At 46.7% G+C, this 26,569-nt stretch overlaps 1 protein-coding gene across 1 annotated transcript in view; it reads right to left on the bottom strand.

Moving 5' to 3' along the window:
- The window catches only part of GAS2L1 (growth arrest specific 2 like 1), a 57,655-nt gene that overhangs the window by 28,144 nt on the left and 2,942 nt on the right, over positions 1-26,569 (bottom strand). Inside the window, exon 2 of the mRNA XM_048514395.1 lies at positions 22,938-23,612. Coding sequence (XP_048370352.1) covers positions 22,938-23,588 — 651 coding nt within the window. The 5' untranslated portion in view covers positions 23,589-23,612. The remainder of the gene's footprint in view (positions 1-22,937; positions 23,613-26,569) is intronic.

Genomic DNA, 26,569 nt, shown 5'->3' with positions numbered 1-26,569 from the left:
GCACATCGGAAATGAAATAAATAAAATTCCTGGATAGCCAACATTAACGTTTCTCTTGCAACTCACTCTGCTGCCTGACACATCCTAGGAACAGACTGGCATCTCTCTCTCTCTGTCTCGCCCTGCCCTGCCATAACATAATCAGCTGCCAGAACAACATAGACATGCTCATACCATCAGCCCAGCCTCCCACCCAATCCTTCCCCATTCTTTCTTCGCCACTGGGGTGGCTGCCAACATGTGCCTATATTTGGGAAGTCTATTTGAAACTCATCCCGACGATGGATGACCTGGACCAAAGCTTAACGTCGTCACAGATTACACTGCAGCCTGTCACGAACCCAGGGCTTGCTAGAATGGATAGCTCCAATCCCCAAATCAAAGCAAGCCAGGGGGAAACACGTCTAGGGCAGGGGTAGGGAACCTGCGGCTCTCCAGATGTTCAGGAACTACAATTCCCATCAGCCCCTACCAGCATGGCCAATTGGCCATGCTGACAGAGGCTGATGGGAATTGTAGTTCCTGAACATCTGGAGAGCCGCAGGTTCCCTACCCCTGGTCTAGGGCAACCTGCAGAAAAAAAACAATGTATTACCTAGGAGGGAAAGCTGAATAGTTTCGGGGGCTCTGCTTTGGAAGGAAGTTGAGGGAAGTTAGAAGACCAAAAATAATAACAGGTTTATAAACGTGTGGATCAAGCAGTAACGCAGACACTTCCATACAACACTGAGGATCATACTTTTAGGCATTTATACCCTGTGGTTCAGAGGTGTAGAAAGGGGGGAAAGCGCCCGGTGCACTGGTGTGTCCTCCGCCCCTGCCATGCCCCCGGCCCGGCCTGGAATGCCCTCGCCACGCCCCCACAGGGGCACGTGCCCAGTGCTTCGTGTGCACCCCCCTATCCCCTTGGAGTTACACCTCTGCTGTGGTTTGTTCCCCAACAAGGATTCAAGCAACTAACAGCACTGTTTCTTCCTCTGCTGTTTTATCCTCACAGGATAACTGGCCCAAGGGCACCCAGCCACATTTCATGCAGAGTAGAGAATTGAACTTGCGTCTCCCAGAGCGTAGTTGGGCACTTTCACTACTACACTGTCCCCAACAAAGTTAGCAAATAGTAAGTGATTGACAGCCAAAAGAAAGTCATCCTCCAAGCATACATAATGGTGTAGCTGGGAAAGGCTGTGAGATGGCTCAGAGGTACAGCCTTTGCTTGGGGACTGGAGGAGGATGCAGCAAGCTGCAGATGGTCTTGGGTCCAGTCCCCAGCATCTCTGGTTAAAGGTTCTCTCAGTCTGAGCCGCTGCAGTCAAAGTAGTCAGTATTGAGTTGGATGGCTCAAGGTCTGACCCAGGTTAAGGCAGCGTCATATAATTAACATTCTGCCATAAGATGTGGAGATAGCCAGTCATTTAAAAGGGGGTTAAACAGCTACCTAGATCAGGACCACATCAGAGGCTCTGCCTCTGACATCCGCTTTGGAAGTGGAGCCAGGAGTGTAAAGCTGGATCTGGCCAGGCTGAGTATGCAGTTTAACAGGTCCAGCTTTAAACTGCAGGCTTCAGAGGCAGAGTCCACAGTTTAAAGTGGGAACCAGCCAGGAAGACTCCAGCACTGAATGGGCTTCTCTCTGCCCCTGATTGTGCCACAGCAGAAATGGGGGAAGAGGAGAGGCAGAGGGCAAGCAGCCATGGGCCAGATTAAATCATTTGGTGGGTCAGTTGTGGCCCACAGGCCATACTGTGGAGAACCCTGGTCTAGACCAGGGGTGTCCAACTCTGGCACTTCAGATGTTCATGGACCACAATTCTCATCAGCCCCTGCTGGCATGGCCAATTGGTGTCCAACTCTGGCACTTCAGATGTTCATGGACTACAATTCCCATCAGACCCTGCTGGCATGGACAATTGGTGTCCAACTCTGGCACTTCAGATGTTCATAGACTACAATTCCCATCTGCCCCTGCCAATTGGTGTCCAACTCTGGCGCTTCAGATGTTCATGGACTACAATTCCCATCAGCCCCTGCTGGAATGGCCAATTGGCCATGCCAGCAGTGGCTGATGGGAATTGTAGTCCATGAACATCTGAAGCACCAGAATTGAACACCCCTGGTCTAGATCAACTGACAATTTACCATGACAGCACAATGGAACCTCCACGATCAGACTCTGATGCTGGTGAAAAGCTTCACTGTCGGTGTCCAGATTGCGGGAGTCCAAAGACAATGGGCAGACTGTTGTAGGGAACAGGAAGCTGGACTCAATGCGCCTCCGACTTATCCAGCAAGACAATTATGGGTTTTTTTTCTACTGCTCAACAGTACAAGACAGCAAATGAAGAGGAAATTGCGGGTCTGGTAAGTCAGAAGCCAGATGGAGATGACAGAAGAGGGGTGACTTTAAGAGCAAGTGTTTGTTCCTACTGGGAGGGCAGAATAGGCTGTGCACACATTTGAAAAATGAAAAGGAACAGACTCACTCATTATCCTGTTCGCAAATCTGCTGCTGTGAAGTGGCAGGACTCTGACATGTATTAGCAGTTTCTAAAGACAGGGCGAGGGAGTAAAACACCACCAGAGGAAGGAAGCTGGAGGACCATGTCTGATCTCAGTGTGTGCACAAGTAGCTGTCAAGATCTGCATTGGCCAGAGCTGCTAGATAGGTCCTGCTGCAACACTTTGCTCTGTACAGTCCAGGGTAGGGCTGGGTCTGTTCTACAGCAGAGCAAAAATAGCCAGCAAGGGAAGAGTCAGAAAGCCAACAATTCAACCCACAACATGCCACGAAGTCTGGGTCCAGCTTGGCTCAGCCTTTCTTATGTTTATGGGTTACATCTCCTCTAACCCCTTTTATTGCTGTTCTTCTCCCCATTGTTTTAAGTGCACTGTGGTTCACAGTCTGAGCAGAGGATCAAAAACTTACCTCTAACCATCCCTCTCAGATCTGTAACATCGGCATAAACACCTTGGCTTTTCTTCCCTGGCTCTTTTAAGGCGGATAGAATATATACTTTGAATTGCTATATTTAGTTTTTATGTTGTGCTTAAGGGTCTTCATGGCACGCACCTGTCAACAGACTTTATGGTAACCCTACAAGGTGGACCACTATTTGGGACAAGCTACCTGTGATTCTGAAGTTCTTAGAGACCAGAATTTTAGGTAGGTTCTGTGGAGGCCTGTGAAATAGATCAGGGACATGGAACTGCCAAAATGGGGTGCATCTGAAGGAAGGGGTAGAAATCAATTAAATAAATAAAACTACGCTCTGGAGCTGTTCAATATCCCAGTCAGCTCCTGCTCAGGCAGCAACTCTGATGTAAGAATACAACAGCATAGAGTCCTGATTTTGAAGACCATGAAATGTCAGAGACCATGAGACTAGCGGAGTGCTGCACAAAGAAAGCCAAGCAAGAGAGTTTGGATGCTGAGCTCCTCCTCCTAGACTCAGACAATGCCCATAAAAGCTGAGCGATTGTCAAGGAGCCCAGTCATTACAAAGCAGAGAAACATTCTGGGGATGGGGAACAGGCAAGCAAGAAAACTGGGACCTTCAATCAGCCCACTGACACAGAAGCACCCGTCTCTCTTCCGGTACAAAACGGGGTCAGGGAGAGATGGAAACACCAAGTGAGTCATATCTCAGACACATGCATGCTCTCTCACAGAGCCTCCAGTTCTGGAGACAGAAAAAAAAACCACAACTACCAGAGTTCCACACAATGTCTTTCCAGTCCGATGGGGGCGGAGGGTAGGGGGGAATCAGGTTGAGAATGCTTTGTGCTGGACAACCTTTGTTCCTGGTTCCTCAGCCACAGAGGGCCCAAGTAAATCATCTCAAAAGGCTCACCTTTAGAACTGTGACTTTATGGATTAGATTTCTGATCTCTGCGAAAGAGAGATTAGGAAACGGTGGTGCCAAACCTTGTCGCTGCCAGGAACCAATATGCACGCAACCTAAAGCCAGCTGAAGATGTTTCATTGCCAGAGGCAAAAAGAAATCCAGATTGTGCCTGCCTCTCCTGCCCATTAACACAGAGCACAATGCGCCAGGAAAGTCTAAGGTACAAGCCGCATTGAAACAAACGTGCCCAAGAGCAGAGAGGGTGCTGTTCACTTCACCCAGGGAGTTCTCAGTGGACTGGGCCCCATGAGCTAGAGCTAGTCATTTCCCACCCAGTCTACCTTTTATGCCTTCGGAACCTCCCACCTGAATGGACGGTCTCATTGTAGATCCCAGCTGTGGACCAATGTGTGCTGCACAGCACACTCAGCCAGCTGCTTGCATCTGCTTTGGGGCTCCTCCGAGGCAGTACAGACCAACAGGGGATTTAGTTGATGCCACTACATCCAAGCCTCAAACCAGGATGGTTTGTAGTGGTTAAGAGCAGGTGGGTAGTATGACAACGTAGGAGAAGGGGAAAACCCATAGCATAAAGTAATCTATGCCACACTTTCCAGTGGCATAAATGTGCTGCTGGGAGGGGCCGTTCCCAAAGGCGTAGTTCCAAGGGGACAGGGGGTGTGCAACGCACCGGGCAAGTGACCCTGCAGGGGTTTGGTGAGGACATTCCGGGGCGGGGCAGATGGGGACGTGGCAGGGGCAGAGGATGCAGGAGTGCACCGGGCACTTTCCCCCTTTGCTCCGTCCCTGGTTGTTCCCAGCCTGAAAGTGCACTGCAGGTCGACTAACGTCAGCCCACCTCTGGGAATGCTCCCAGGAGGCATTCCACAGGTCAGGCAGGGGCATTTGCAGCAGAGGCCTGCCGCTGCAGGGGCCAGCTTCTGAATTTGGCCACTATGCAGCTGTGTGGAGGTAAGCAGCCCAGCACTGGCATCCATGCCGCTTTGCAGGGCACAGTGGGCACAAACGTCAACATAGGGCTCGCACCACTTCCAATGCAGCTTCAACCCACCTCCTTTGGATTGCACAGTAAGAGTGTGAAAATAATGGCCTGCTAATCAGTGTTTACATGGGAGTTCCTAGGTAAAAACACAAATTAAATAGTTTGCATGTTCTGTTTTATTTTTGTTTGCTAGATATAAATATAATAAATGAATGCATCAAACAATGTCTGGTGTAGAATGTGCAATAATAGTAAACAAATGTATGCCAAAAAAAAGAGCAGGTGGATTCTAATCTGGAGAACCGGGTTTGATTCCCCACTCCTCCACCTGAGTGGTGGAGGCTTATCTGGTGAACCAGATGTGTTTCCGCACTCCTACATTTCTGCTGGGTGACTATGGGCTAGTCACAGTTCTTCAGAACTCTCTCAGTCCCACCTACCTCCCAAGGTGTCTGTTGTGGGCAGAGGACAGGAAAGGAACTTGTAAGCCACTTTGAGTCTCCTTACAGGAGAGAAAGGTGGAGTATAAATCCAAGACTCTTCTTTTCTTCTTTTTTTGAGGGGGGGATCAGACTGTCAGTGAGACAGGAACCGTTCGTCATCTCTGAGACCACACAGAGCAACAAAAGGATGGCGTTTTGCTCCGCCATATCCTGCGCCAATTCTCCCCTGGCACCCAACAGTACCCCCATTGAGAGACGGCAGCTGCAGCAAGTCCTCTGGCAGGCACAAAGAGGTCACCCTCCCTGCCAGCAGGGGACTTAACAAGGAATCGAGGCAGGGAAGGAGTTTTAAATTAAAAAGGGCTTTGAGATTAGAGAGTCAGGGGAGGTCAGTTCCCTCCCCTCCTGAGAGGCTGTTATTAAACAGCACTTGGTAATCTAGATGGGATTCAGAACCAGCAGGGAGTAAACCGGGATGGAACTGGAATCATATGAGGACAGGAGAAGTGGTGTCAAACACCCACCAGCCCTTGGGGCTTAACACCTTCCCACAAAGGCAGGCTCAAATCCGCCTCAGCCTTCCAGAACACGCTGCGCAGAGTTTTCTCCGCATTCTGTGCTTCAGCTGACACCAGAGCTCTCAGCATGGGAACCCCAATTCCAACAGGGGCGATTAGCCCTAAAGCAAATCAGGAAAAGGCCAATCAAAAAAGACAGCTAGATCCCTGCGCCTACAAGACAAGCCCAGGTATTTTTACTGAATAGTTCTATCTCCCCAATGTCCAGGGAATTTTAGCTCTTTTTTGCCACCTTTCCTCCAAGAAGAATCAACACACATTCATTCATTCATTCATTGTTTCCCCCTTCCTTGGTTTTATGCTCACAACAAACCTGTGAGACAGGCTAAGCTGAGAGAGTGTGGCTGGTGTAAGGCCAGCCAATAAGTTTCAGGGTAGATAAAGATTTCAACGTGAGTCTTCCCAGTCCTAATCCAGCAATCTACCCACACAACACACAGGCTATGAATGTGTTAAATGCCATCCAGTCACTTTCGACGCATGGTGACCCTATGAATCAGTGTCCTCCCAAACATCAAACTGTTAACAGATTTGCTCAGGTCTTGCAAACTGAGGTCTGTGGTTCTCTTTATAGCAGCGGTTCTCAACCTGGGGGTCGAACGACCCTTTCACAGGGGTCGCCAAAGACTTTTTTCTTTCTTACTTACTTTTTTGCACTGTGGGGAAAAGAGGGGAATCATTGGAAATTGAGGTATACAGCCTTCCCCGTGGTGTTACATTGGTTTCTTCAGTGGCATAGCTATGGGTTATAGAGTACTGATTTTTAATGAGTCAAGACTCACAAGTGGGCTTTGTCTTAGCACAGTGGTTCTCAACCTGGGGGTCGAACGACCCTTTCACAGGGGTCGCCTAAGACTCTCTGCAACAGTGTTCTCCATCTGTAAAATGGATAAATGTTAGGGTTGGGGGTCACCACAACATGAGGAACTGTATTAAAGGGTTGCGGCATTAGGAAGGTTGAGAACCACTGCTTTATAGAGTCAATTCATCACATGTTGGCTACAGGGGAAAGGATACAATAATTTATTTGCAAAATAATCTCCTAAAGATAGGGAAGTTTGAAAGAATCTCAGAACCAGCCCATTGGCTTTCCAATGGATAGGCGTCCATATTGCAACACACTGGGGCTTCCTAATTAACAGTCTTGTGAGAGGTTTGGATTGTGGGGAGAAGAGACCGTCTTAGACATTGCTGTGTGTAATTTAGTTCAGACTCCTTTCTACCCCTCTTCCAAAAGCCCAGAGTGAATTACAATACAGCATCAGTCTGTGGGTAGAAGAAAGCTCATTTAAAATACAGAGATCCGTTTACAGCCCCTTTGATCTCCTCCCCCCTCCCCAAATTGCTGTCTGAAGTAGTTTATGATAGTGCCCATTTGCAAAGTGCAAAAAAGCCAACACCAGCACAGGGCTGTCTGTTTTCAAAACCGTTTTGAGAGAGGCCTTCCCAGGAAACAATAAGCATACAGAGATGTTTGATATCCCTAGTCTCTTAAAATGTGCAAGTACTTGACTGCATAGAGCAGGGGTGTCCAACTCTGGTGCTTCAGATGTTCATGGACTACAATTCCCATCAGCCCCCATCAGCAGGGGCTGATGGGAATTGTAATCCATGAACATTTAAAGCGCCAGAGTTGGACACCCCTGGTATAGAGGGCTTGTAACACATGCGTCTTCCAGGTGGAATTGAGGGAGCCACATTGCCCACTGCATGATAACAAGACCCTTTGCAGAACCTCGCTGCTTATCTCAGATAGTAGTACAGGGGTTTGGTGAGGGCAAACCCCTGTACTACTTCCCTTCTTTTCTCTGGGCACACATGCCCAGACTTGGTCACCTCTCCAGAACACGGCGTACCCCAGCCCTAGCTTAACCATCCCTTCCTCCTCAATGAAGAAGAAGAGTTGTATTTATATCCCCGCTTTCTCTCCTGTAAAGAGACTCAAAGGGGCTTACAAACTCCTTTTCCTTCCCCACTCACAACAAACATCCTGTGAGGTAGGTAGGGCTGAGAGAGCTCAGAAGAACTGTGACTAGCCCAAGGCCACCCAGCTGGCGTGTGTGGGAGAGTACAGGCTAATCTGAATTCCCCAGGTAAGCCTCCACAGCTCAAGCGGCAGAGCGGGGAATCAAACCCGGTTCCTCCAGATCAGAGTGCACCTGCTCTTAACCACTACGCCACTGCTGCTCAGGACCTTTGGGGCTGCTCCAAGGTCACCCACCATCTATGTCAATGCTCAGCTGGTTTGCAGACCATCCATCTTTGCACCTGCAGCAGTGTGCATGGATCAGCATGGGCTCACCTACCTCCAGCCAGGTGGCTGAGGCAAAGGCTCTTTTCTCAACCAGAGCAGGGAAAAAGCAACAAAACCATTTTGCACCAGGTGGCTGCCATCCCATGTGTCCTCGCCTGAGAATAAGCTCCATTAGGGCTCTTTGTGAGTGAAAATAGTGTGTGTTAATAAAGAGCGAACCCAACAAAGGAGAGTTTGGACACACGCACAGCATACGGGTCAGCTTGGCAGAGGACCAGGACTGATTGGAGCTCCTCATGAAGGGCGCATTCCACCGTCAACCTGGGTTTGTTGCAGCATCCTGTGTGAAAACAGCCTCTCAGCAAACAAAACCCGCAGTACCTTTTCGCAAAAGCCAGGTACACACATCTGCGCATTGGGGATGAAACAAATAAATGCTGATCTAAAGGCAACTTGGCCCGAAAGGCTTCCAAGAGGGCCGCGAGGCAAGAACAAGCAAGCCACGGCCATACGAGAGAGGCGACTGAGAAGCTGCCAACTGGAGCCGAGCTCAGAAAGAGCTGCAGTTTGGCTCAGGGCCTCGGTTGCGTAAAACTCCCTTTGTGAAGGACCTGCTCGAGAGAACAGAGGCCCCAGTGATCTCCCAAGAGGGAGAAGCCAACTCTCCCTCGTGTTCTCTCCCCTCGTCCCCATCCCTGGTAGCAAAAGCTGCCGCTTTTATGGTGCCAGAAGAGCAAAGAGGGGGAAGCCGGCCATTCGTCCTGCAGACTGAATGCTGTTTGTATAGGCCAGGGCATCCTCCAGATCCCAACTCGGGAACCCAACAGGCTCTTTCATGAATACTATCAGCTACTGCCTGTATCAGTTAAATGGTTCTCTTCCAACTGCTTGACACCCTGTCGTCTCGGTTTGGATCAAAGAGGGAAACAGGCAAAGGAGGGGCAGTGAAACTGTACACTTGCTGTACAGGTGCAAAATCTTGCCCCCAAGTGGTACACTAGGTGATCACCTAGCCTTGTGTTTAGCAGAGCCCTAAATAAAGATCCCCCTACATTTTTGAGAGACTTGAGTCGCACTGTACAGTGGTGGTAAACCTATGGCACTCCAGATGTTCATGGACTACAATTCCCATCCAATGAGCCCACCAGCATGGTCGGTGGCCATGCTGGCGGGGAGACTTATTGCTGGTTATGAATTTATCCTGGAGTCCTATGGATTACCACCCGCAAATCTCGAATAGACAAGCCAGATGTTGTACACCAGGATAAACTTCATTTACTGTAAAGCTCACTTGCCTCTTCCCAGTTCCTGGATGTCTCTTGACTTCCTCTAGTTTGTTGCAATGCCCCAATGCAGGTCCCTTAACAGGCTGGAATTTGCTTTTCTTTCTTTCTTTCTGATAAGGGTATCTTATGTTTACTCCAGAACAGCAAATAGATTGGGAAAACAGTATATATATATATTTTTTGGGGGGGGGGGGGGAAGAGAAGGCTTAATCCACTTCCCTTTAAGTGGTAATCCTGATGCAAACTGGGTCCCTTGCACATCTGGTTTTTGAAGGGGAAAATGTTGGGAGTTCTCATCATAACTGGGGACTCTAAACTACAGGTCAACCCAAGTTTAGAATACCAGGCAGAGAAAGAAACATCCTCCACTTTCTTGAAGGGGGCTGCATTTGGTCATTACAACCCACTAAAGTTCATTTGAATATTTCTGGAGCTTGCAGCCAACAAGGAAAGAAGAGGCACATGACCATACCATAAAAGAGTTTCCTACTCAAAACAGTGGCTTATCTTCAATAACGCTATTGCAAAACTTTTATTTGGCCAAGATAAATAGAAATTGTCAGCATTTGGCGACACTGCACCACACTGAAGCCTGTGGATTTTCATATTCCAGTACAGAAGTGGAGTAAAACATCTTCTTTCTGTGACATACGGACACCTGTACTGCAGCTTGGGTACCAAATGCCCATCCAACCACTTCTGCAGATGCTTAAGGAAGCAGGGCTCATGTGTAGACCTCCTGGACCAAGACTTTGGTTTGCTTCCCTCTGAATCCTCCACTGCCTCAGCTGTGCTCTACAGATCTCCCTCTGGAAAGGTATCCGAGAAGCCACAGAAATGGCCAGCTACCCACCTGCTATTACAGCTACGATCAATCTTTCCACTGCAGCTTTGGCTCAGAGGTCTAACCACACCTAGTCCAGCACAGAAGGTGTAATTTCACCCTGTCTCTAAGATGGACCTCAGAGGACAGCCACAAGAAAACCAATTTTAAAAATCCCATTAAAGACCAATAAAAAATGCAAGAGAAAATCAAATAAGATCCTGTTACCATAGCACTTCAAGACATCTTTGCTCATGTAGGCTGATAGACAGACCCAACAGAATGCATTAACAACCTGCATGTACATTGTAGAGCATGTGCCAGATTCCTTTACAGGATGGGGAAAGGACTTTATTTTATTTATTTGGTTTACATCTCACCCTATCCCCACATTATTTCTCTCCTTCAGGATATGAGTATTTCTCTCCTTCAGGATATGGTGCTGCTCTCCTCAATTGTTATTAGAAGCTGAATTAAGTTATGCAAACAAAGGAATTTTTCACTTTGCTTAGGATACATAATTTACACAGTTCACAAAGTCCAGCTTTTCTTGGTGCAGAGTTTTGACTTTCCTAGGGCAGAATTCTAGATGTTCTAAAGCGCAGAGCTTTTTGCATAAAGCCCAAGTTGAAACCATTCATGTTTCATACATGCAAAGAGTGTGGTAAACAATGACGTAACTTTACATATTTGCAAAGAGTGTGGTAAATGATCAGATATGTGGCAAAATGACTTGGGATCACTGTACCTGCAGTACTGCTTCTCCCAATACAGTCCCCAGAGAGCATTACACTCAGCAAATATTGACTTGCTCATCATCTCTGGCCTGAAGACTGTCGTTCCTCGACCAGAGCCTTCTCAGCGCTGGCCCCGGCCTGGCGAAATGCTGTGTGAAATGAGCAGAGACATGAGAAGGGAGGGGAATGGGGCCCGGGGCAACACCTGCTCTGCTGGCTGGAGGAGCAGCCTGGCAGGGTCAGGCTGAGGGGTGCCTGGCGGTGGCCCAGCCAGGCTGCTCCTTCGGCTGGCGAAGATTCTGCTGGCTGAAGGAGCAGCGAGATGAAGGAATCAGGGGGGAGTGGCAGCAATTCTCTGCCCATTGATAGCTAGCATGGACTGGGGACAAGTGACCCCAAGTGTCCCAGTGAGCGCTCCGCCCCTGGAAAGGAGGTCAGGGCCTTGGAGGATCTTTCAAAGGTCCACAGGACCTGTAAGAGCTGCTCTACCAGGTCTATGGCTGAGGATAGCAACAGTGTCCAACTATTCTTTTTTAATGTTTATGATTAACCATTTCCATTAACTTAAGACCATTCCATCTTTTGTTGGGTTTTATGCTAATTTAAGGTGCAACAGGATTGATATTTGTATGATTATTTTGTTTTATTTTATTGTTGGATCATAGATAGAAGCATGTTGTGAACTGTTGTGAGCCCATCTCGGGCAGGGGGAAACAGTCTAATAAACCAATAAATAAATAAGCTGAAACTTAAACCTGACTGATGCCTGGGAGGACGGCATCCAAGGCCTGATAGTCCAGAGACAAGCATTACATAAAGTCAGACGGGACTTTCATTGATCTCTGCTAAGCAGAAAACGGTAGTACCGTCTCGGTAGTACAGTCTCCAGACGGCGGCAATGGGCACACTCTAGGGCAGCTTAGTTTAGGTCTCTCAGTTCAAGACCCTTCCCCAGTGCCTTATACTGAGACTGCCTTGTTTAGGAAAGAGGCCACAGCAAGAAGCAGCGTGTCTAAGAGAGACCCAGGCAGCATCTGCATGAGAAGTTCAAAGACATTCAGGCTCTTTTTTTAAAAAATGGGAGGGACTCTGTCCCCAAGAATACCATGTTTCCCCGAATATAAGACAGTGTCTTATATTAATTTTTGCTCCCAAAGATGCGCTATGTCTTATTTTCAGGAGATGTCTTATTTTCTGTGTTCTGTTCATGGGCATGCTTCAAACAAAAAAACTGCTACGTCTTACTTTCAGGGGATGCCTTATATTTCGCACTTCAGCAAAACCTCTACTATGTCTTATTTTTCGGGGATGTCTTATATTAGGGGAAACAGGGAAGTTCTGGGCATCTTAACACAGGTCACATGAAATGCACTATGGCATTTGTTTATTTAATTCATTTCTACCCCACCTTTCTCCCCAACAGGGGTTCAAAGTGGCTTATATTCTTCTCTCGTCCATTTTATTCTCACAACAACCCAGTGGGGTAGGTGAGGCTGAGACAATGTGACTAGCCCAAGGTCATCCAGCGAGCTTCCATGGCACCGAGTGGGGATTCGAACCTGGTTCCCCCAGACACTAGTCTGACAAGCTTAACCACAACACCACACTGGTTCTCGTGATGCTGCCTATAGCCAAATCTGGTTCTTTCATCCGAACAGCTATCTTCTCTCAGCAATACAAAAATGCCCTTGATTATTCCACGCAGGCACAAATCATACCTTGTGCGAAGCATGAAGCAACCAAGGAAACAATGCCAAGGTACACACACGAAATGCCCATTTAAACTAAATTACATGGTGACCTTCTAGTTGAAGATATCCTGTCAATTCAACACTGAATCCTTTCAGAGATCCATGACATGCAGAATCCTCCCCAAATGGCCAACTTGGCCCGCACTGAGATTTGCTTTGCAAAATGGGTGTGCCTCACCTTGTAGACGTTGCTACAAGTTTCCACTGGCAAAGCTGTAAAAACAAGAAAGCCAGGTCCAAGAATAAAGTCGGCAATCTCTCCAAAGGCATTTATTTCAGGCTGCTGTAGAAGGGAGGAGGAAGCTTCAGTTGACTCATGCCCCACAATCAAATTGTAGCTTCAATCGTCCTCTGTAGCGCCTGCCCTGTACGAACCCTTTATTATGGAATGACAGACCGGGATGGGACCGCAAGAAGGGTCAATCCAAGACATTTTCCACCACAAGAGGCTGCATCATTCTGTCCCAAGATGCTTTGCAATGCTCCTTGGAAGAAGCCCTTCCACTGCTTTGCTGGTCCCTCTAAGACTGTGATGGCGAACCTTTGGCACTCCAGATGTTATGGACTACAATTCCCATCAGCCCCTGCCAGCATGGCCAGTGTATGCTGGCGAAGGCTGATAAAGTATGAATTATAACATCTGATATGCCAAAGAACCGCTCCCTCTGCTCTAAGAAGAAGAAGAGTTGGATTTATAACCCCCCTTTCTCTCCTATGAGGAGACTCAAAGGGGCTTACAAACTCCTTTCCCTTCCCCCCTCACAACGAACGCCCTGTGAGGTGGGTGGGGCTGAGAGAGCTCCAAAGAACTGTGACTAGCCCAAGGCCACCCAGCTGGCGTGTGTTGGAATGCACAAGCTAATCTAGTTCACCAGATAAGCCTCCACAGCTCAAGTGGCAGAATGGGGACTCAAACCCAGTTCTCCAGATTAGAGTGCACCTGCTCTTAACCACTACACCACACTGGCTCTAAAAGACTGCTGGTGCCCCTATTCACTGCTTAGGTGGCTTGGGGGTCAGGGCAGCCCTGACCAAAAAAGATCTTCCACAAAGCTGCACCCTAACTGAAGGTGAGTTGTAGCTCTGGTTCGGCCTCCGCTTGGGTTTTTAAAAAAATAATGACATATAGAACTTTACAAAAATTAAATACTGTCACAAGGATATAAAATCAAATGGAATCAAAAATCAAAAGCTCTCTTTATCCCAATATTTCAACAGGTTATTTAATCAATTTAGTTCCCCCAAGTACAGTGTGTGTCTCTTCCTGGAATCTCAAAATATACATCAGCATTATTAAGCCGATGTTTTCGATCCTGCTGTTACACAGTTCTTTCTCTTTCTAATTTTGCAGAATCAACATTTCAGTTGCCATCAAATGACTGTGAACTTTTTCAATGTGCTGTTTAGTTTCCAGACGTTTTAACAGAATCATCAGTGAATGCATAGGAATATTAATTCCTGAACATATTATAATGTTTTGCTTCCAGAATTCCTTAAGAACATAAGAAAGAGTCTGCTGAATCAGACCAGAGTCCATCTAGTCCAGCACTCTGCTAACCGCAGTGGCCCACTAGATGCCTTTGGGAGTTCACATGCAGGATGTGAAAGCTATATTCCTTGATAGGGGAATATAGCCATCAAATAGGTACTAAATCTATTTTTACATGTCCCTGTCACCAACAGTTTGGGTCAGCATCACAATCGACTTGCTGAAATCTCTACAGAGAAAGATTCCATCTAGCCAGCCTTGAGTAGTTTGTTGACATAGTCATTCATTGACTTGACTTATCCTTACTCTTCTCTCCTAGATCCCCCCCGCCCAGCTAAGACCAAGGAAGGAAGAGAGTTGTGAAGGGGAAAACTGCCATCCACAATGCAGAAAGATGTGTGCAAAGAATATTATGTGCAGCCAACTAAATGGAGCCTCCATATTCAGAGCCAATATACCAGACTCGTGGAGTGTACCATGGGGCATCTGGCTGGCTGTTAGAATGGACAACTGAGATTACTGGTCAGATTAAATAGGTCATTTTTAATTTCTGATTCTGGGCATTTCTGCAAGAGCTGCAGGGCATACCAATCGAAGGTGGGAACTGGGAGAATATCCAAAAAGAAGACGATGGGGAGAGCCAAGATATTAGATGGGGGTTTCACGCTTGAGGTTGGAGCCAGCTCTGAAAACAGATCATCCTCCCTTCTGCGCTTCTTCAACTACATTCCATGGAAGCCTGAAGACCCTGGGGAACATACTAGAGGCTGTATTGTCAAAGGCTTTCACAGCCTGATTCAACTGGTTGTGGTGGGTTTTCCGGGCTGTGTGGCCGTGGTCTGGTAGATCTTGTTCCTAACGTTTCGCCTACATCTGTGGCTGGCATCTTCAGAGATGTATCACAGAGAGAAGTTCCTCGGCAAGATCACCAATGGAAGATGAGCCTCCAGAAAAGGTAGTTTTCCCTTCCTGATAGGTCTGCCCTGACATTGTGCGGCTACAGAAAAGAACTGGATGTTTCAAGAGCACATCCTGAGTTCATGCAAATGTCTCAGGTCCAGAATTAACAATTAATCAGATAACCAGAGTGTTCAGGGAAGTAAACAGGGTGTCTTTTTGTCTAGAACATGAGTCATAAACTTTTTTAGTACACTACTGTTCTGTCTCAAACAGTTACCAGTTCTGGTTTGGAAAATTCCTGGAAATGTATAGGTGGAGCCTGGGGAAACCCTTTTCGGCCAGAGGCTACCAAACTAGTTGGATCTAACTAGTTGGATCTAACAAAGGCTACCAAACTAGTTGGATCTAACAAAGGCTACCAAACTAGTTGGATCTAACTCCAAACAAGGGGATTGATGTGTAGAGGTGGGTGCTGTCGTGGTCCAAAGCTGGAATTCTTTTGGTTGTTGTTGGTTTTCCAGGCCGTGTGGCCTTCAACAATACACATGGTCTCGTGGCCTTCGACAATACACTGGAGTTCTTTGTTTTTGAACTGTGTACATTCAATAATATTTTTCCATGTTGACTTGTCTGTCATAGAATGCAGGTGGCAAACCTGCAGGTGGGGCATGGAGTGCTGGAATTACCACTGACCTCAAGACAACAGAAGAAGAAGAAGAAAAAGAGGGAGTAGTAGTAGTTTGGATTTATATTCCCCCCCTTTCTCTCCTTTGAGGAGACTCAAAGGGGTTTACAATCTCCTTTTCCGTCCCCCACCCCACCCTACAACAAACACCCTGTGAGGTGGGTGGGGCTGAGAGAGCTCTGAAGAACTGTGACTACTCCAAGGTCACCCAGCTGGCATGTATTGGAGTGACAAGCTAATCTCATTCACCAGATAAGCCTCCACAGCTCAAGTGGCACAGCAGAGAATCAAACCTGGTTCTCCAGATTAGACTGCACCTGCTCTTAACCACTACACCTCGCTGGCTCTCATTGGTTCCCCTGGAGATTGGTTCCCTTGGAGAAAATAGAAGCTTTAAAAGATGGACTGTGTACCATCGCATCCCCACTGAAATCCTTTCCCTCCACAAACTCTGCTATCTCCTAACAGCCAGGTATGCCAGGGTCTGAATCAGAGATCCGCTGCAAAGAAAGCCAACATGCTCTTGCTGAGCCATGGCACCTCCCCCAGCTTAGAACATTTATGTGCCACCTCCCAGTACAATGTTCCCCAGGCATCTTCCATACCACAGTTTAAGTACATATGAAGAAGAAAAAGGAAAGCTGCTCTATAAAAGCCATTTTACCCACAGCTCAGCCTAATGGAGATTCTGAAAACAGAGACAAAGCAAACAGGGAATATACAGGAAAAAATCAAAATATGGATCAACACAAGCAAGATCAGAGTTAGGACTTCTGCGCAACTGGGGAAAAGGGCAAAGAAAGCCCACCCTACCTAGCCAATAACAAAAGATTGAGCATATGAACACATGAAGTTGCATTATACTGAGTCAAGCGCTTAGCCTCTCAAGGTCAATATTGCCTATTCTGGCTGGCAGCAGCTATCCAAAGTCTCAGGTAGGGACACTGTACATCACCCACTACCTGAGCCTTTTATGCTGGAGATGCTGAGGGCTGCTGAGACCTTCTGCACATAAAGCCAATACACTCCCACTAAGCCAGAGGTCTGCAACCTGCGGCTCTCCAGATGTTCATGGACTACAAATCCCATCAGCCCCTGCCCCATGCCCCAATTGGCCATGTTGGCAGGGGCTGATGGGAATTGTAGTCCATGAACATCTGGAAAGCCACAGGTTGCAGACCCCTGCACTAAGCCATAGCCCGTGCCTAGAAGGCTGTAACTCTGCTTAACATTGCATTATAAGGTGTCTGATAAGCCTATGTGAGCTAGGCATTTGACAACCAAAACCTTGCTATTTAGGATGCTAAGGTCATTCAAAGAGCACCACACAGACAGAACATCCTCTGTACTCCCCATGCATCTTCTCACTAGACATGTCCTAATATTTGCCCATCACAGGAATAAGAAAACAGAAGCCTGAATGGTGCTCTTCTTCCTGGGTACATGACAAACCCAAAATAAGCTATGCCTCTGATTAGGGATTTGAAGACAACGTTTATTAAAGGCCCACCCATCAATATTTAAAAACATGGTTGGTTGCCTTAAAACAGTAGTTTCCATAAAAATAACCAAAGGGAAACCTGCAAGCAGAAATAAACACATCTCTGAAGGCAAACACTGCAGCATTCAAAATTGAATGGGAACCTTTTTCTAAGTTGCCGAGGCTAGTAGTCTTCTTGTCTCCCAGAATGGTTTAAAGCTGGCAATGTCCCTTTAAGAATAAACACTCCAGAATACACAACATTCATAGGTTGCAGAATGAAGAGGACCCAGAGATGAATGGGGGTGATTCATCTGATGTTGGTTTCTCATGGCAAGCTCTGGGGGCCTCTCTACCTTTTACCATACTGGTGTATGAAAAGATTTAGAAAAACATTTCGTAGTCACCCTCTCAGCGAGGCACATCAGTATCATCATCCTCAGATGGAAGGCCATCTAAGGGCTAAACTAGGGATGCTTTCAGACACACTGATTAATGAACTTTCAGCCCAGTTTCAATGCAATTTAGCAATCATTTGCAAGTGGATTTTGCCATTTCGCAAAATAAAATCCTGCTGCAAAGTGCTCTGAAAGTGGATTTAAAGTGCATTACTCGGGATGTGTGAATTATGTTACGGCATCCATGGATCTAACCTGAGCAGCTGCCACCATTTTAGAGGTGAACTTGGGCCATTTAAAAATGCTGAGAGCCCCCCCCCCCCCCCCGCCCGCATGATCAGCAGCACAACAGGACCAGGCCATCTCGGCCCTTCTCCCACACCTTTCCAAGGGCTGAATCAGCTGTGAAGGACTAGCCACTACCCTAGACTAGCGCTAGAATGGATTAGCTGTCAAGATTGTTATGGCGCCAGAAAAAGAGAAAGCAGTTTCGGAAGACAGCATTTGTCTATTATGCTTTTATCCTTCTTTTCTTCCAGGGCACTTACGGAAGGATAAATGGTTCCCCCTTCCTTCATTTTATCTACACAGCAGCCTATGAGGTTGGATAAGCTGAGGGCACTCAGTATAGTTCAGGGGAGCAGGAGGGAGTAACTGGAGCTCCCCACTGACTTCTGCACTACACTGACTCTCAAAGCATGCATCTTTTCCACCACCACGTTATTGTCACATGCAGGAGACCAGTCATTCAGACCCAACCATCTATAAGCCTCTCTGCTCCATTCATTCATCACAGGAGCCGGAAACGTTGGTCTATCTCCGTGGTGGCGAACCTTTGGCACTCCAGATGTTATGGACTACAATTCCCAATTGGCCATGCTGGCAGGGGCTGATGGGAATTGAAGTCCATAACATCTGGAGTGCCAAAGGTTCGCCACCACTGGTCTATCTGCACAGCAAGGATCAGCATCTCTCAGCATGACACTCAGGCATCAAACTTGGCAACCAACCAGACTTTTTCTAAGATAATAAACAAAAATACGACGATCTGCAGGCTGCACCTGGCTTTTCAGATTCTTCTTGGCCACAGCTACCTAGATTTCTGCATACACAGCACTAATATATATGGTAATATGTAAGCATCAAAGCAAGTCTACTTTTATAACCGGCACAGTTACACAAATTGGCCGATAAATTTTTGCAGCTGAACCCATTTTGCCCTGTTTATGCATAATTTATTCTGATTATGCTAGCCAGGAAAAAGGCAAGGAGCTAACGAGAAAACTAAAACTCATTCCCCAACTACTGGAAATATTGTTTCAACTTGCTTTCCCTGGCTTCTGGGATTACAACAGCTGCGACCACACCCTTTCAAGCATATCTTTACAACCCCCTGAGGGCAAAACATGGGTTTCATTTGTTAAAATATAAGGTTCTCAGAAAGCTGACTATCGTAGCAGTGACGATGCCACCAATAACGTGCTGGGTTTGGCCCTGTGATCCTGGAAAAGATCCCACCACTTTCTTAGAAGTTCTTCTCCTTTTATTTTCCTAAGCTCTAGGACACTTTGGAGGTTATTTCAGCCAAAGGGTAGCCTTCGTATTCCATCCTTCCGGAACTCTCCCTTGCTGGTGCATAAGCGAATAGTGTGCTGTCCCACTGCTCAACCCTACCCCAAGTGCTCAAGGATATGGTTGGCCATCCTAGTTCTAAAGGAACTCAAAAACATCCTGCAAGGGAAGCCAAAAACCCCATTTAAAAGGTAAAGGCAGTCCCCTGCGCAAACATGACTAGGTCATTACTGACCCATGCATCAATGCCACATCTTAACGCTTACCAGGCTGATGATGTTGATGGGGTGGTTTGTCATCGCCTTCCCCAGTCATCTACACTTTACCCCAAAGCGAGCTGGGTAACTCATTTTACAGACCTCGAAAGGATAGCAGGCTGTCAAATCATAAAACTTGGGTAAACATCATGTTGAACTGTGAGGACAGTCTCAACCGCCCTTCAAAGCCTGCAAGAACCCTCTGCACAATAACAGCAGCAACACCTGGCCTGAAAGTTAGCATCCTGGACCAAAATGGCAAAGGGGGTGGGAGCCCATTTCCACCAGACCAGCAGAGTGGACACAAAAGACAGCTCTCATTCTCTCACAGTCAGTGAAGTCACAGAACCTCCTACAACTTAAAACTTCTCTTCATATATGTGAGTATTAGGAGTTAGATTTTAGGTTTACTGAACAAACTTACCTGACTCCTGCTGGAATGGGAATCTTTCATTTTATACTGAAATAAAGACTAAAGCTTTTACATGCGTGGTTTTGCTGTTTGCAAGGGTCCGACCCAGACTTGGTTATGGTTACCTTAAAGGGGGATTGAATTCTAGAGTCCAGATAAGGAAAAAGCGTTTGGATCTAGTCCCCACTTTTCTCAACCATAAGGAGTCTCCAAGCAGCTTACAAACTCATTTCCCTTCTCCCCACAACAGACACCTTGTGAGGTAGGTGGGGCTGAGAGAGTTCAGAGAAAACTTTGACTAGCGGCTAGCCCAAGATCACCCAGCTGAAATGTAGGAGAGGGGAAACAAATCTGCTTCACCAGATAAGGCTCTGCCACTCATTTGGAGGAGTGGGGAATCAAACCTGTTTCTCCAGATTAGAGCACTACACTGCTCTGGCTCCCAGGGGAATGAAAATCACCCATGCTGGTGAAATATTACCAGAGACAGGGAATTAAAATTACCCAGGCTAATGAAATACTACCAGCCGGCTCTGACATGGTGGCAGGGGAAGAATCAGGACCATCTTGCTTAGGAGTAATACCACAAGGTCCAAAAGTTCAAAATGAATTTGGTGCATTTTATTATTTTGAAAAGTCATAATGGCTCCTAGTGCAGAGACCTCAGAAGCGGGAAGCCAGAAGGTCACGGATCTTGCCAAGGCTGGAGATAAGGCACAGATTAATGTCACACTGGACCACAAGAAGGAAGATCGGCAAGGTTCAAAGACTTGAGAATCAAGCTGCAGAGAGACTATGCCAGAACGGGAGGATAATATGGGGTGAGAAACAGATCCCTCCTTCTGTACAGCAATGATGTGACTAAGTGCAAATGCAGGAAAGAGGAGGGCACTGTACTTCCTTTCTCTGCCCACAGGATTAGACTCTTAAGCCACTCTTGGCTGTGAATTTATTGGCCAGCCTTCTGAAAGGCATTCACTTGCAGCCCTTTAGAAGTAAATTGAGAGCATCCTATAGGTTTGCGCAGGCTGGACAAGTTTTCACAGGAAAGGCACAGAATGAGAAACTGGCGTCAGTATTGGACAAGGGAACAAATATCAGCTATTGATTTCAAGAGCAAGTCTATAGTCCAGGTGTGGCTGGCCTTGAATCTTTCACTCTATGACTGTGGAGATACACTAGAAAATGCATGGGCAGCAGGAGTCATTACTGGCCCAGAAGCTGAAGAAGTTGCAGAATTGCAACCGTCTGAGAAAGCGACTGGGCTCCCTGTGAACTGCAGAACCAGAATAAATTATGCAAAAATTACACCATGCAAATGTTCTCAACTTACATAACATATACAGATAATACAATTCAGATTATCTTGGATTTGAGGTTTTGTTGCGCCTACCTGTTGCACAGAGGAACACACTCAGCCCTTATTTAAAGGAATCCTCCTTCAGGGAAGACAGCCAAACTGGGCAGAAGCTTACTGCAAGGTATCTCAGGATTGTCAAGGCTTACTTCCTTTTCTCATTTAAAACTGGACATGCTCACTTCAGCCTTGTTCTTCACAGGCCCATCCCTTGTCTGTCTGCATAAGACACTGCCCTGGATATGCTTTCTAAGTGGGAAGAGGAAGCTCCAGAGCAGCAACTCTTGGAGAGACACAATGGGCAGCCTCCTCTGAAGAACTGCTACTGTGCAGAGGGATCGCAGAGATACAGTGGAATAACCTACTTTGGAAGGTGATCATAAGGATCCCAACAGTAAAGAATGTGGAGATAAAGTACAGGTGAAAACATGAAGCTGCCTTATGCAGAATCAGTCCATCAAGTTCAGTGTAGTCCACTCAGACTGGCCGTGATTCTACAAGGTCTCAGGCAGAGAGGTCTTTGACATTACCTACCTCATGATTCTTTTAACTGGAGATACTGAGGATTGAACCTTGGACAACCTACATGCCAATCAAACGCTCTACCACTGAGCTACAGCCCCTTCCCATCAAGCATCATCATTTGGGGATTGTCTTGTGGGAACCTTCCCTTATTCTATGAGTGCAAACACATGGGTGTGCCCTGGTAGACATTGTGAGAAATTGCTGACTTATTTAACCCCATACAATGTGTGCACAAAAACCACCTGAACATTAGTTATGCTGTTTCTGCAATGGAGATGGATGCCGATACCTTACTGTTCAGAGACAGCTCCTACTCCACTATCGGTGTATCAGAAGAGAAGTTGATCTCCATGGCACCAGCAGATGCTGCTTTTTGAATAGCATGTCCAGATAGGAACTTCCCCGGATACTCAGCACCAGTCCAGGACCAAGACCTCATCCCTCATCCTTCCCAATTGGTAAGGAAGACTTAAGAAGCAGGATGCCGGCCAGTAGAATTGCCACCCAAGCCAAGAAAAAGCGGCAAAGGTCCCAGCCCAAAGCAGCTTAGTCAACCATTCAGGCAGGCAGATGTTACAGTCTTCCAATGATCGCATCAAGCATGAACATGACAGCATGTACACACACACGGGAGAGGAAGGGAAGGGAGTTTGTAAGCCACCTTGAGTTTCCTTACAGGAGAGAAAGGTGGGGTATAAATCCAAACTCTCTTCTTCTTCCCATATGTTGGCAAACAACATGCCAAGAAATAGACAACTTATGAGATGCCCTCTAGAATCTCTGATCTGGATGGTACTAAGAAACTGAACTCTGGATCAGGAGATCCCTGGCTCAGATATCACCTCTACCACAGAAGCATCTATGTCAAGACAATCTCTCTCATCCTCAGTCCCCATCTGCAATATAATCCAGTTCTACCTTGCAGGACAATGATAAGGGATACTGACAGATAATGTACAAGTACTATATAAATGCTAAGGATACAGTCATGTATCAGAGGTTAAAAGATAACTCAGATATATTCCACTGATCATCTCCAAGTCTTTCCATGGGTGACCCCTGCCAATAAACACGTTAAATCCTAGTATGCTGACCAGCAGAGGCTGTGCTTATTGAAGGAGACCACCTGAAAAGAATAGACTTACCAGCTCATCCAGATTCTTGAGGTCACATAAGGTTATTCTCTGAGTCCTGCTTGGATAGACTGGCGACTGGGGCCCTAGGTCTTCGCTCGCCTGCTCCGTCTCCAGCTCTCCATAGGTGACCTGATCTCTCATTTCCTTCTCAATCTCCTCTTCCATCTGGATGAGCATGGGCGCCAGCATGCCAAACTTGGAGCCTTTCCTGGCCACCTCCAGGAGGCAGAGGACAAAGTTCTTCTCGTTCTTCTTCAGCACCAGATCATTTGTTTCGAACATCAGGACGTCTTGGATGCCCAGTTCCTGACGGCACCACTGAATGAAGTTGGAGATGTTATCCCTGGCAATGAAGGAGCCGGGCACCACGTTTTTTGCTTGGAAGATGACCTCTTTCTGCGGAATTTTCATGCGAGCTGTTGCTTCTGGGTGCAGCTGTTGAAACTCCAGGGCTATGCGGTTGACGTTGTTGGCATGCTGGCAGAGGTCGTAGCCAGTCTCCAGAACGTCCATGAAGTTCTCCACCTGGACCTCAAGGTCATAGAGGGTGTTCAGCCACTCAGCAAGGTCCTCTTTCATGGCATAGAGATACTCTTCGCTAGAGCGGAATGGGCGAATACTCTTGGAAGCTGCTGATTGGATGTTACTCTGGTCAGCCATCTTGTATATTCTCTTGGCGTGTTACTGTTGGGGGTGGGGGTGGGGAGATGGGGAATGCCAAACATTAGAGCAGCAAGAGAGGAAACCACAACAACCTCATTAGCGTGGGCATGACTTATAATCAACCAGATTGACCAAGCACTGCTAATTGTGGATGTACTGGATGTCTGCCTACCTTAAACATTTAAGATTTGCTATTTAATGTGAATCTTGTCTTTTCCTTATGAAAACAGAAAGAGAGGTGCAACCCCTCCCCAGTTGACATTCAGCTCAATGTAGAATGAACAATGCATTTTGATAAGAATTCCTTTCAAGCCCTTCTTTAGAACTCACTGCCAAAAGACACGACCATTGATTAAACCAGTTTTTAAAAAACATAAATTCATGGAAGATAGACCTACCAACATCTACCAGTGATGATATCTAAATGGAACTTCCCTTTTCAGAGGCAGTATACCTCACAAAACTCACAAAAGAGGAGAGCTGTTCATTTATGCCCTCCTTGTATGCTTCCCAAAGACATCCGGCTGGTCATAGCTGGAGCCAGGAATCTGGACCCAGTGGGTCCTTATAGTGCAATGTTAAGCAGAGTTACACCCTTCCAAGCACGGGCTCAGAAAAGAGTCACTGTGTTTAGAATGGCACCATCTGATCCATCAGGGATCACCATGTATCCTTAATAACAAGCCACTTTGTGAAAATCTTTCTTGTCGAGTCTGTCTCCCAAAATGGAAGTTGGTAAACACTTGGCAGTACCTCACCTGAGCATCCCTTCAAAGGCCATGGAGAGGGAGAAGCTTTCGTTTCCAAAGGAACATCTTCCCCTATATATTAACTATCCTCAGAAAGGACTCCGCTTCCTGTCAAAAACAGGTATCCAGCTTGATGATGAGTTCTGGAAAACTCCGAAGCCTGCACAGTCTTTAGTGTTATTTTGATAGGTCAGATAGCCTTGACTTGCATAGCCCAGACTAGCCTAATCCCCTCAGAAGATAAGCAGGGTCAACCCTGGCCGATACTTGGATGGGAGACCTCCAAGGAATACCAGGGTCAAAACGCAAAAGGCAGGCAATGGAAAACCACCTCTGAACTTCCCTTAAAAAAACCCTTTGGGGCCACCATAAGTCAGTAGTGATGACCACTTTCCACCACCAATAAAAGCTAATGCATGGCTTCTGTTTGTGAATTTTGCTCTGGACTAATTCGACTATTTCTAAGCGGCTTCCTATCAGAATCAAAAATCCTTTCACACAAATATTATCATTAACACCCAAACCTCACAAGTGAGTGAGTATCCCTAGAAGGAACTGGAAAAAAAAAATACCAAGCCTCCCATCACACCCTAAACACCCCCAGCAGACTAGAACTGGGAGAAGAGAAACCAGCAGTGTAAGGGGAAAAGCTGAGACCAAATCGGAAAGAAAACATCAGGACAAGGCTGACCAGAAGCATGTGACCAGTCAATAAAATAAAAAGTAACAGGGATAGGGAAAAGCTCTAGAAGAGGCAACTTGAAGTGAAAGCACGTGAAGAGCTGATCAACTTCCCTTCGTGTGTGTGCCGCAGTGTTTACATTTTGACAGGAAGCTAGTGTTTGATGTTGTATGGTTTGATTGAGAGCCACCATGGTGTACTGTCTGAGTGTCAGAGCAGGATCTGGGAGACCCAGATCCGAGTCCCCACTATCACAGAAACCTGCTGGGGGACCTGGGCCTAGTCATGCTCCCTCACCTTAATGCACTGTACAGTATTGTTGTGATGATAAAATGAAGGAAAGGAGCACAGCATCCGCTACTCCTAAATATTAAATGTATAGGTGAACAAATTGTAACCAATACTGAATGGACACCTCTTTATTCATCAGGATTTAGCACCTATCAATTTTTTAATACCTCTAAATAAATAAAATTGATGCTTTTCATTCAAGGATGTTATGTGCACCTTTGGCTTCGATGATGCACGAGGCCAGGGCTCGGACACCCATGTGCAAGAGCAAATGGGGTCTCTCAGCTCTGCAGCACAAGAGCGTTTGAACCTGAAGATTTAAACCAGGACTCTCTGGAGGCAAAGGACAGGCACCAGTTATGAGCCACGGACCCTTTTGCTATTCCTATTTACTCAAAAGGAAGTCTTAATGTGTTTAACTGGGCTTACTTCCAGGGAAGTGTGACTGGAACGGTACCTTTATGACTGAAGTCACTGTCACATTCTTTAAAAGTCTCTTTCATTTCTGCTCCTTTCCCCCCTAGAGTCTCCCAACTGCTTTCTTTTGGCTTGTGGAGCACTTTGATGGGGGTGGGGTGGGGGGCAGTGGTGGGACTCAAATAATTTAACAACCGGTTCAGGAGGTGGGATTCAAGTAAGTTAACAACTGGTTGTTGTTTGTTTACAAGAACCATTTTAACAACCGGTTCTGCTGAAGTGGTGCGAACCGGCTGAATCCCACCACTGGGTGGGGGGTGGAAAGTGACCAAAATCCCGCGAATATTTTTAGCCTTTGAGCATTAGGTCAATATTTTTTTTTAAAGGGAGGCGTTTTTCTCGACACAGAAGAATCCCACAGACCGGCACTGTGATCTGAATGTGAGCATTCCAGAAGAACCGGGCAATAAATCGGTCAGCACAAGAGAAGAGACCGATGTTTCTGTGGAGGGGGAGAGAGAGAAACATCGCTGGCTGGGCGAGAGCCCCCAACTCTTTTCAGGTGCCTAAACAAACTCCGTTTGGCTCAGGCCTCCCTGCCTAACGGATGACTCACATGTTGTATTCAGAGCCAGCTTGCTGAACTGCGTTTCCCATTCAAAGTCTTTGAACTTTACAGAAGGAAGGGGAGGGAGGCCCTCTTTGTACATGCTGCCGTTCTCTCTTTATTCATGCTGCCCAATGCTGGGAAAAGATCATATGGGCTGGTTACTTAATTAAACACAAGATCTGTGTTTACAGGCCAGCCATGCTTCATTGGAGACAAAGCTTGGGAACTT

This window comes from Sphaerodactylus townsendi, linkage group LG13 (genome assembly GCF_021028975.2).
Source record: "Sphaerodactylus townsendi isolate TG3544 linkage group LG13, MPM_Stown_v2.3, whole genome shotgun sequence".
Lineage (NCBI taxonomy): Eukaryota > Metazoa > Chordata > Lepidosauria > Squamata > Sphaerodactylidae > Sphaerodactylus > Sphaerodactylus townsendi.
Note: the sequence above shows the minus strand (reverse complement) of the source record. Positions and strands in the feature narration are given on the sequence as shown.